At 46.8% G+C, this 11,619-nt stretch overlaps 1 protein-coding gene across 3 annotated transcripts in view; it reads right to left on the bottom strand.

The window, feature by feature from the left end:
* Positions 1 to 285: 285 nt before the first annotated feature.
* Ctdp1 (CTD phosphatase subunit 1) overlaps positions 286 to 11,619 on the bottom strand; it is a 60,692-nt gene continuing 49,358 nt past the window's right edge. For 2 of the 3 annotated variants that reach the window (XM_027403676.2, XM_027403677.2), the window contains exon 13: positions 286 to 427. In XM_027403676.2, coding sequence (XP_027259477.1) covers positions 286 to 427 — 142 coding nt within the window. The remainder of the gene's footprint in view (positions 428 to 11,619) is intronic. The other variant, XM_027403678.2, reaches the window with a different exon arrangement.

Genomic DNA, 11,619 nt, shown 5'->3' with positions numbered 1-11,619 from the left:
CCCTCACACTAAATATGCTGATGTATTCAAAGGGAAGTCCCCAAGGCCTCTCACTACATGACCAGACATCACACATCCACTCTCGCCACGGGAGGCCCTGCTGAGCTCTTTGGCATAGCACACCAACTCCTCATAACACTTTGTCGCTTAAAAAAGTAGACTTTCCTATAGTAAAACTTCTTACAAACACTTATTTCTGTAAAATAATGTGTTTCTGTATGTATGTTTGTTTTTTTCCTGGAGAAGAAGGACTCAAGCCAGGCTGGTGTGGTGGCAGGGTCCACTTCACATGAGGTCGTTCAGCTCTGCCTCCAGAGCGGCAGCCATCTCATCTGCTTCCGAACTGCTGCCCTCCTCATCATCGTTGCTGGATTCTCCACTGGACTCACTGGCAGCATCTTCCTCATTCAGTTTTCTCTTGTGGCCTCTGAGGAGAGATGAGAGCAAGAGCATCATGAAACACCGACAGTGGGCAAGCATGCAGGCCCCAAGTCATCCTGGCACAAGATAACCCCGTGGTCACTGTCTCAGGCAGGGCATGTTATGTGGCACACTCCACATGTGGCTGCATTTGGAAGGGAAGGGAGTGGCGGAGGGCTGTGTGGACTGGTGAACATCCCAATCCTCAGGTATATGCCAAGGAGGAATTCTGTAGGTGTAGGTGACAGATTTATAACAGGAGGGACCACAAAAAACAAGACTGGTGAGTAAAAGGTGGTGATGTACAGGGTCACTCAAACACATGCATGGGCTCTCAACCCCAGCGGAGCTGGTTCTAACCCAATGGAAAGAGCATGATGCTTGTGACAGTGGACAACAGGAAATGACCACCACAAGGTGACACTGCTCGGGTCTGGGGGAGTCTCTAGGTGTGCACCCATGCATCACTCCATCTGTAGCTATCTTCTTACTTCTTATGTTTCTTTTACAAACAAGTTACCTTTTAATTATGGCCAGTGCTTTCTATATCGCTACTAAATACTCATGTGTAACACATGTTCCTGGAAACTTCAATTCTATTTAGGTCTGTCTCTATTCTGAGTTAATTTCTGGGTTGAGTGTAAGTTATGGATTGAGATTTCTTTCTTTTGTAGTTGCACAGCTCATAGCATAGTTGCTATAGCACCATTTGTGGGAAAGACCTTCCTGAGGGAATATAAAGACCCACTATTCAAAGAAGCTGAATTTTGAAGCAAAAGAAGAAACCTCCCCAAAAGTGTATTTGGCTGCAGGAAAGTGAGTATTTGTTTAGCCAAACAGATCACAAAGTTGCAAGCACTGAATTTGCAAGGCAGATGGCATACACTATGTGATGCAATGTATGAAATGCTCTAAAAAAGCGGCAGGACAACAAATAACCTAGAAGAGAAATACTCCCCAAGTGAACAAAACCACCAAAATTCAAGCAGACAGTAAACACAGAGTGCTGGGAAATGTAAGTCAGAGTAAGCAGGGTGCAGAACACCTCAGTTGCCAGGGTGGGTATGGAGGTGGAGGAATGCCTTCCCCAGCTGGGTGCAAGCACCCGATGCCTTGAGTTCTGGGAGCTGCATGAACTCAGGCTCTTTCTAAAACAGACCCAACAACGTGCTGGTCTTGAAACACACATCTGCTTTGGTCCATGTGTGCTTTGTCCCACCTGCAGGACATCACCTGTCAGGAATAAAACATCTCCAGATGAGATGAGTGTTGGTCCAGGATCAACATGGAGATGACTCAGTGGGGAAAAGTGGAGGAAGACAGGCCTAAGCTTGCATTGCTGGAAAAACTGGACAGGACGGTGAAAACCCATAATCCCAGGTAGGGGTGGAGTGGGAGTGGAGAAAAGTGATCCTGGGGACATATTTGCTGGCTAGCATCGCTGAAATGGGAAGTTCCATGTTAGGTGAGAGACCAATGCATCACCTGTGCATGTGTGCATGCTCCAGCACACAGAAAACAAGCCTAGGAGGAGGTCATTCAACCTTGTGACAACAAAGAAGGAGGTATACAGATCTCAGGGTACTGAGGTTCAGGGCTGGCAGCTGCTGGGACAACTTGCACCAGATTCTAAAATGCGTTCTCACTACTGCTTGCTATCCATGCTCAAAGTTAATGAAATAAATCTCATCCACCTCACAGATCCCTTCCACTTAGCATGCTTCTTTCTCCAACCACATCTTCCACAAAGAGTGAGCACAAGACAGGGACAGCTCCAAACTGTGGCTGAGTGGATGAATACTACAGGACAGCCAGCCTCCCCACCTTGAGCACTGGGCTCCAGTGTAGTAGAAATGAGTGCCCAGGGGTCAGTCAGGAGGAGGAGATGCTGGGCAGACATGGAACCCATGTAGCTCTGTTCTGGGAAGGCTGTATTCATTGTTGACGATCCTTACATTTGATTACATCATTGGTGCAAAACTCTGACAGCTGAGTGGCACCACTGCCTGCCTTGGACTAATGATGATGCCCAGAGTGGACACAGGTTTGCAGCTGGGAGTTCAGAGGTTCCTGAGGAAGTATGAGGGGAGAGGTGCCTGGCAGGACCCAGAAGGAGCAGGTGGAAAAAAGTCAGAGGAAGACAGAAAAAGGCACAAGAACTGATCCTCACAGCATCCTTTTAAAGCCAAGCAGTGAACATGTCTCATAGTAGTCAAGCATTCTAGTAGCAGCCTGCAGAGCACCCAGAAGGAACAAAGAACAGAAGACACCACAGTGTGGCAACTCTTTTTTTTTTTTTTTTTAAGATTTTATTTTTATTATGTATACAATGTTCTGCCTGCATGTATGCCTGCAGGCCGGAAGAGGGCACCAGATCTCATTATAGACGGTTGTGAGCCACCATGCGGTTGCTGGGAATCGAACTCAGGACCTCTGGAAGAGCAGACAGGGCTCTTAACCTCTGAGCCATCTCTCCAGCCCCAGTGTGGCAACTCTTAGCCTGACAGACCCAGTAGTGTCTTGACAGCAGATGTGTTCAGAAAACCACGGTGTGACTGGGGAGGAGTCTACAGCAAGAAGTTGATGTCCTAACCATCAGGAGTTCTGACTGAAAAATGACCCCAGAAGTCTTTCCAGGGCTGACACCTGATGCTCCAGCTCACAAGCTGCAGAAGCCTCTTCTACAGACACCACTTCCCACCAGCAACCACCCTGCTTAGCCAGAAACATTACAATATTATTACAGGAAAAGACTGAACACGTTACCAGCTAAAACTAAAGACAGAGACAGGTAGATCTTTGTGAATTCCAGGCCAGCAGGGGCTACCTGGTCACAAAAACCCAACAACAAAACCCAAATCCAACCAACCAACCAACCAAGAATCCTTCAAAAACCCCAAAGATAGTGACAAAATGAGGTTAAAAATATGTTAGGCACCTAACTTTATTTGCACTGTTACAGCCTGGGACCTGAGCATACCATAGGAGAGGACTGCAGCCACATGTGCCTGCCTATTCTGGGTACCTGACAGCTGGTGAGTTGGGAACAAGGAGGTCGTTAACCCTGACACAAGGATGATCTTCTATCTGATTCAATGCAACTGGCTACTGTCAATGCTGATGGCCCCTGGTGACTTTCCATCCTCAAATATATCATGACTCCCGGGCTGTAGACTTCAGTCAGAAAGCGAGTGCTGCTATGGGAACTGAGTTCAAATGTCGACACAGTTAGGCCCCCTCCTTTCTCTAGTGTCAGGCTTCAAATGCCCGGCTTACCCTCCAGAAAGCAGGGAAATGTGGTTCAGATTCTGGAAATCCTTACTTCCTCCTAGGGTGTGATGCACAGAGCTCAGCTATACAAAGGCAGGCTTCGCTATGGAGAGTTAATTCCCTCAAGCACATTTTTTTAACTACAAACTTAACTTCTTTGTGGGGAGGGGTCTTGAGGCAGGGTCTCAAGTAGTCAAGGCTTACCCTTGGACATTGTGCCGCTGGAGCACTTGGACTTCTAATTCTCTTACCTTTGCATCCCTGGAATTACAGGCATGTACAGCCACACCTAGCTCTAACAGTTTGAAAACAACAGACAAAGTACAAATACCATCTTTTTCTGATCTTCAAGTAATCCTTTGAAGGTCGATTTGGCCTTTCAATGTCTCTAAAATTTAAACCGGTACTTAAAGGTATGTGTATAACATAAGAAAAAGGAAAGGTAAAGGTGGGGTACTGTTCTGGATAGCAAGCCAAATGATGAATTACGTTTAAAATAAACAAGAGCCAAGGTATAGACACCATTAGAACTGAATTTTACAACAGGCTTCGCATTTCCAGGACACTTAGGCTGACAGAATCTTTGCACACAGCCTTTGATCTGTACAGGGGGGCTGCCTGAGCTACGCACCCATCCAGCTGGCCCCCAGGCTCCAGGCAGAGCAGTCACCACTGCATCTCTAAGGGTCTCACAGGCCCTTCAAACAGAGCAGTGTCTGATCCACGGGTTCGAGCGCACAGCGACTGCAAGTGTTCATCAACTTTACAAATAAGGGACTCTCACTGAAATGCACAAGGGTGGGAACTTGTGCTGACTCCAAGGAAACAGGAGGCAGAGCACATGTCCTCTGCAGAGACGGTAAGACCACGAGAGAACACAGATTGGGACAGTAAGAGCACGGGGAAAGAGAAAGATGAGAGCAGGCCATGGCAGGAGGGGCAGATGGCTAGCAGGTTTACAGCGAAGAGAACGGAGAGAGCTCTTTAGTGATACGTCCTACTGTGGATAACCAGACTAGTCCAGCTTTTATGGCCTCAGCCTGTAAGAGACCCGGGTAGAACTTTATAGAAACAATGCACAGGCTAAAACATGTTTGCAGCAGTACAGTGTAAAATATAGCATGAATAAATTTAGGCAATTAAAAATTACTTCGAAAATTAGAAACAGACAGCAGCAGGCCACAGTGATAAGTGCCTGTAACTGGTATGTTTCACTTTCTCTTAGTATAACATGCAGTGTTTATATTTTGCTCTTACAACCAGCTGCGCAACTCCATAGAGAAATATTAGCAGATTTAATTTTGGAAAATCTGAGAACTTAAATAAGCGTATCAAATTCAATGAGGTAGAAGGCTATAAATATGAATAATAGATGTAAATTTCCTCTCCAGTATCTCAGCTTTCTGAACTCATTGTCATCACAGCACACATGGAACACTGCCTAAGGTTTATTATTCAAAAAGATACTGTTTTACAGCAGCACCCAATCTAGCAAGAGCCAACGACTCACATGTGCACTGCTCACATGTTGATGATTACAACCATGTTGGTTTGGCAGAAAGGAAAGAAAAGACCAGCGTTATATGTGGCAACCCCGCTTTATTCCACTATCGTCCCTGAATAGGGACCAGTTTGGGTTAGCTGCACAAGCATGGAGAAACCATTCTCCAAAGATTTGGGTCTGTGTGACTTAGCACACAGATAAAACTACATAGAGAACAAATGTTGGGCCTCCCCTGACTCACATGCACACACTTTATGAGGTCCATTCTAGTGCCCAGATCTCAACAGGCAGCAGCACAGAAAATGCAGTTAGGACGTACAGTGTTGCTGTGGAAAAGCTGATTGGCCAATAGCTGGGCAGGAAGGGATTGAGCGTAAGAGCCAGACTAGGAGAATTCTGGGCAGAGTCAGAGGGTCGCCGGCAAACACAGAGAAGCAAGATGAGAATGCTGTACTGAGAAAAGGTACCAAGCCACGTGGCAAAACATTGATAAGAATTCTGTGTTGAGCTAGTAACAAGCCTGAGCTACCGGCTGAGCATTTATATGTAATATAAGCTTCTGTGTGGTAATTTGGGAAGTGGTTGTCAGGTATTTGGGACTGAGCCGCTCTGGGACAGGAAATGTCCATTTACACAATGTGGTCACACACACAGCTCATGTGTCTTTTCAGAACACTTACCATCTTTGACAGCTTTTGAAAAGTCTGCAAGCTCACACAGACACAGGTGATGCACGTTTCACCCAGGAGGTTTCTGAGCTGTTCTGCCATTCTCCCGGCTAGCCTCAGATACACTGATTCAGGCTAGACTTTTCCATACATTACCAGCTGCCCCAAAATCCTGAGCTTCCTTCTGGACCACAGTCTTTATTTCAAGGGCCGACAGGGTAAGTCAGCATCATATCTGAGGCTACAGCTGTGAGCTAAATGTTCCTGCCTCCTTCCTCTACGGTGCTGCTGGCAAACACTGCACTTTGGTTAGGGCTAGCAGTATAGCTATATGCATCACAGCACAAGTCAATCAGAAGAAGGAAGAAAACACAAAGCACTCTTTTCCATGGCTACTGGACATTCCCTACTGCCTATGGGGTTCTCAATGTTGTTGAAGTATTACATATTCAGTGAAAGGTTCAGGCATTATGCTGGCCTGCCCCTGTTACCTGGTGGAATCCACTCAGGCAATACCCTGGTCAGCCCAAGGTTCCATGGGAAAGAAGTCTGCACGCAGGTGCAGAGGACCCCTTTAAAAGGTAGGCCCCTGCCCCTTTACGCTCTCTGTTTCTCTCTGTTTCTCTCTCTCTCTGTTCCCGTTCTCTCTGTTCCTCTGTCCCGCTGTGTGCTCTCCCGTCTCTCTGTTTCCCGCTCTGTCTCTCTATGGCGACCGGCCATGGCGGTCAGCCATTACCCTGTTCCTCTTCTTAGTCTCCCCATTCTGCCGGGCCTTTATAATAAACTTATAGTCTTATGTCTCATGTCTCAGCTTTTCTCTTTTCTTCTTTTTAAACAAAACAATAACATTCAGTCTAAAGTGTCAGGGTTCCTTGGAAGGAGTCTACTGGCAAGGGAGTTCCCCTCCACTTCTGAGGCACAGTGTTGCCAGGCACAGGAGTCCTGTCAGGTGACTGACTGCTCTGTGAGCACCTGGAAGCATTTATATGTAAGCACCGGAAAGCCTCTGGAAACACACCATGCTTTCTTGCTGCCTTTTAGGTTTTCTTCTCATCTTTCACAATTGTACTGTACTGTGTCTGATGTGGATTTCTTATCATCCATGCAGTGTTTAACTTTTGGGTCACAAAAATCAATGCCATCAAATTTTGGAAGATTTCCCCCAAGAATATTTTTTTCTGCTTTCTTTTTCCTAAAGTTAATTATCATGCCAAAACTAATTTCTGTGTGACCATCTATGAAGCACTGCTTCGTGAGGTCCCTCGATGTGAGAGCTGGGACTAACACAAGCCTCCAGAGAATGGGAGGGATGAGGCAGGCTCGAGCAGAGCTGCCCTGGCCATCCCTGGTAACCACACACGCTCCATGAGAAGACACAACACAACAGAACCTGGGGCCAGAACATTATTCCTTATTAAAGTAGTGCTATTTTCCTTGTGTCCCCATACCTAGGACAGTGCTAAATAAACAACAGCAGAGCCTGTGCTGGGGCTAGCATCTTAGAGGGTCCTCCAAGCAGCATGTGTGGAATAACAATAGGGTAGAAGCAACACTAAGATCAACAAAGAACAGGTTCTAATGCTGTCACAGTCAAGGAAGGACAGATACACCTCGTCAGGCTTTCTGTCACCCAAGAGTTACAGGGATCGGCAAAACTGCTGTGGGCTTTGCCGTAAATGCTGTTGCTTTCACTTTTGCACTAACTCTAGCAACAGACTAAATTGTTCTGTATTTCAAGGTTGACAGCTGTTGGCTGTGATACATACCCCTTCTCCCTGCAAAAAGCTCTGATGGAAGGGAAGGTAGCTACGAAGAACCAAGTCTGACAGGTCATGCTACACCTGTGTGGCAGACACTTTGCAAGCTTGTGCCTTATCTAAGGAATGTGTACAGAGAATGCGGTGCGCTGCTATGAGAGGAGAATGAATCACTGCTTGGTGGGTAAGTGCAAAATACAGCTTCCTTCCTTCTGTTAGTCATTTTCAAGTTCAAGTGGTGCTAAGATTCTGAACAGTTTGGCTGTGTGAACCTGACAGGATGTGCTGCCAAGCAGAGCAGCATGTGACAAACCAAGCCTGCATCTCAGCTGCAAAGCACCATCAAGCACAGAAAGAGTTAAGACACTTGGCTGACACGTGAGACATCCAAGTCTAAGAGGCACAAAGTTGATGGAGCTGGCCTCATCCAGAATGTTGCCTTCCTATGCCATTTCCAACAGAGGATGCGCTGGCTCTGTTGGTTGTGACGGTTATCAGAAACAGCTCAGACACCATGATAGGAAAGGCCACGGGGATTTGAGCGCTTCATTTGAGAACTGCTGAGGCTGACGTGGGTCTTAAGTGTGAGGAACAAACCTGAAGTGTGAGAACTGGGTGTGTTTGCTAACAAGGTTCTCCTTCAGCCCATGGGCTTGGTTCTTCTGTTCTTAAGTTCCCAGATAATTAGTCAAAACTGCAACACAATTATAGATATGACTTCTTATCTGAGGAGCTAGAGAGTGGACAGGCCTGTTACCTAAAATTCCACGTGGGCATATACCAGGCTACGCCATCTTGAATGCTCCATCATTCTGCACCCAGGTGAACAACACCCAGACTCTTCTGGTTAAGTCAGGTGGTTTTTGCTTAGAGGACTCCTGACCACGCACAGACTCTGTCCTGGAGGTCAGCTTGCTTTCTCATGGAGTAACGCTGAAATGGGGTGCACAGCAGATACGATGAAGGCAGTGACGTGCCCAAGAGTCCAGTGAGCCAGGAACACAGCAGGGGCCAGAACCTTGCCCAACCCATCCCCCCTGTAAATACCCAGGGCTCCCTTCAGCCCAGGAGCAGAGCTTAACCCTCCCCTCCCCTCCCCAAGCCTGAGACTCTGTGGAGTCTTCCTGAATTTCAGCGCTGCACATAACTAAGATCAGAGACATGGCCAGGATGTGGCAAGGAGGCAAGCAGTAGCGAGACACCCAGTAGGTCCATGGAAACACTGCAACAGAGACCTAAGTTAGCAGCATAAAGCCCACCTTACATCCAGGCTCTTAAGGGGGCACAAAATCCTAAGAGCCCTACCCCATGACTCCCTCCCCAAGGCGGACCTGGACCTCAAGCTTCCCAGAGATGAAGACCTGTCTACCAAAACATGCAACTCTTGTGGAAAGACAGGTTTGTCATGCCACAGTATACAACTTACAGATCTCTCTCCTTTTTTTTTTTTTTTTTAAAGACAGGGTTTCTTTGTGGCTTTGGAGGCTGTCCTTGAACTAGCTCTCACAGAGATCCGTCTGACTCTGCCTCCTAAGTGCTGGGATTAAAGGAGTGCGCCACCAACGCCCGGCTACAGATCTCTCTCTCTCTTTTTTTTTCAAATTAGAAACAAGATTGTTTTACATGTCAACCCCAGTTCCCTCACCCTCCCCTCCTGCCCTGCCCCCCACTAACACCCTACCTATCCCATACCATTTCTGCTCCTTCCATGGGGGGGGTGGTCTTCAGAGTCTGTCATATCCTTTGCGATAGGGCCTATCCCCCCTGCCCTCCATGTGTCTAGGCTGAGGGAGTATCCCTCTATGTGAAATGGGCTTCCTAAGTCCATTCCTCAGATCTCTTTAATGTACCATGATTCTGCAGCATTTCAATGCGACCAGGAAGTACCCCTTCTTAAGGGCACAAAGAGAACCCTGATCGCTGTTAAGCTGTGAACCCACCTGTCCTGCCATTCTAACTATGGGATAAGGACTATCCCACTGTAAGTGACACCATCTCCATTTGCTGCTGGTGGAACAGGACCTCAAGAAGCAGACACAGTCTTTCTTTCTGCCTGCTGCATTTCACTAAAGAACAGTCAAAGGGTCAGGCCAGATGAGTGGAGACTGACTTCCTAATGCTGTCGCTAGTCTCATGTGGCTTTCTCAGGTGGATGGGTGCCAGGAGGCTGAGCAACTCTCCCACATCATACAGTGGATGGAAGAAGGCACCAGAAACGGAGGTCTAAAGGAGAGACCCTTAAGATGTATCTGGTTTGCAGTTTTTTTGTAAACTGAGGCTCAGCCAGACTGCAGAGCTCAACTTTTTCTCTCAGATGAGCTGTCTAAAGTTTTAAGGAGAAAGAGCATGAGTGTGAGGTGTGGTACAGTCCACATCCCACTCTGAGCTGTGAGGACCACATAAGAGACAATAGCAAGGATAAGACAAGACTACAAATCCTAGACAAAGGGCTAGGGTCAGGAAGTCAAAGGCCTCCACTGTAACAGCATTCCTGGACAGGGACACAGCACACCAGAGCCTTCGCCAGGAAGCATCTGTATTCATGTGAGCTCAGTGGCTCTGCAGCCACTGTGCAGTGGAGCTCTGTTTTACACATATTTTAAGTTCCTCTGTCCACCTGATATGGTAACACACAGTTTCAATGGATGCTATTTTATCACCACAGGGCTATGCCACTAAGGCTACATGGATGCAATAAGGCTGTAATGACATTGAGGTCACAGGAATGCCATAAGGATGTATATGTATACACTGATTAAGCCATGTTATCTCTGATGTTTGTTCCATAAGGACCTTTACACACTATTCCTGAGCTCTGTATCCTGCCCACCACTGTGAGATAAGAGAGGACAGAAACAACATGTAACTTTGTACTCAGCTACCCTCTGCACAGGCAGACAGCCAGGCAGGCACAAACATTACACAAATAAAGATGAGATAATTATCAAATCAGGAAAAGACCAAAGATGATTATGAAAGAAAATATAACCATGTGGCCTTCTAGATTTAGAAAAATGATTTAAGTCACACACACACACACACACACAAAAATACTGCATAATCCTATAATCTATACCTGGAAGGATTACACTGGCAGGACTGAGGCAAGGGAAAGGTTAAAGCATGGTAAAGCAAGGTCTTTCTCTTTAACATGAAAATGCAACAAAAGGCAGCAGAATGTATTCAGGGCAGGGCAGGACTCGGGGCAGAACACCTGGACTGATTATCTTTATTCTATGCCTTCCAGTGCTTTCTGGATTTTAAATAAATTCATGTCAATTTGATAAAATTTTAAAGGCAAATCAACTTGTTGAAGATATAATGCCCTACCGCTATTTAATAACAGCACATAGGAGCCAGGTGGTGGTGGCACACGCCTTTAATCCCATCACTTGGGAGGCAGAGATTGGTGGGTCTCTGTGAGTTCCAGACCAGTGGGTCTACAGGGTGAGTTCCAGGACAGGTTCCAAAGACACACAGAAACCCTGTCTCTTTTTACTAAGATACATATGTTGGAAAGTCAAGGCCTAAAGTATCTGGTGAAACACGTGTTACCGAATATCTTGAGGCCAGGAAACCTAGCTCTATAACTATGCACAAAAGCTGTTTAGAAACTGTGCAATGGGACCTCAAGGCAAACACAAATGGTAGGCTGACAGCACACTCACATATGGAGATGAGATAGAGTACTGACCACTCATTAAGAGGAGGGGAAGAAGTGACCCCCGATACTGAGGAAGCGTTCCCACAGCAGCACCTCATCTGTGTTTGTACTTACACATGGGAGAAGGAAGGACAAGGCATCCTGGGGTAGCGTCCCTAGGACGGAGCCTCTAAAAGTGCTACCAGAGCCAACTACATGCCCACTGGCATAGGCAGGCGCCGCACAGGCTCAAGGATAGGCTCCTGGAGCATAAGGACTATGCTTCTCTGAGCAAGGCCAAGGATGCACCTCAGGCCACTCCCCAACCTCCACAGGTGCCACCCTTCACCACTGCAT

The sequence above is a fragment of the Cricetulus griseus genome, chromosome 2 (assembly GCF_003668045.3).
Source record: "Cricetulus griseus strain 17A/GY chromosome 2, alternate assembly CriGri-PICRH-1.0, whole genome shotgun sequence".
Lineage (NCBI taxonomy): Eukaryota > Metazoa > Chordata > Mammalia > Rodentia > Cricetidae > Cricetulus > Cricetulus griseus.
The sequence above is the reverse complement of the archived record's forward strand: the minus strand, read 5'-3'. Positions and strand labels throughout refer to the sequence as shown.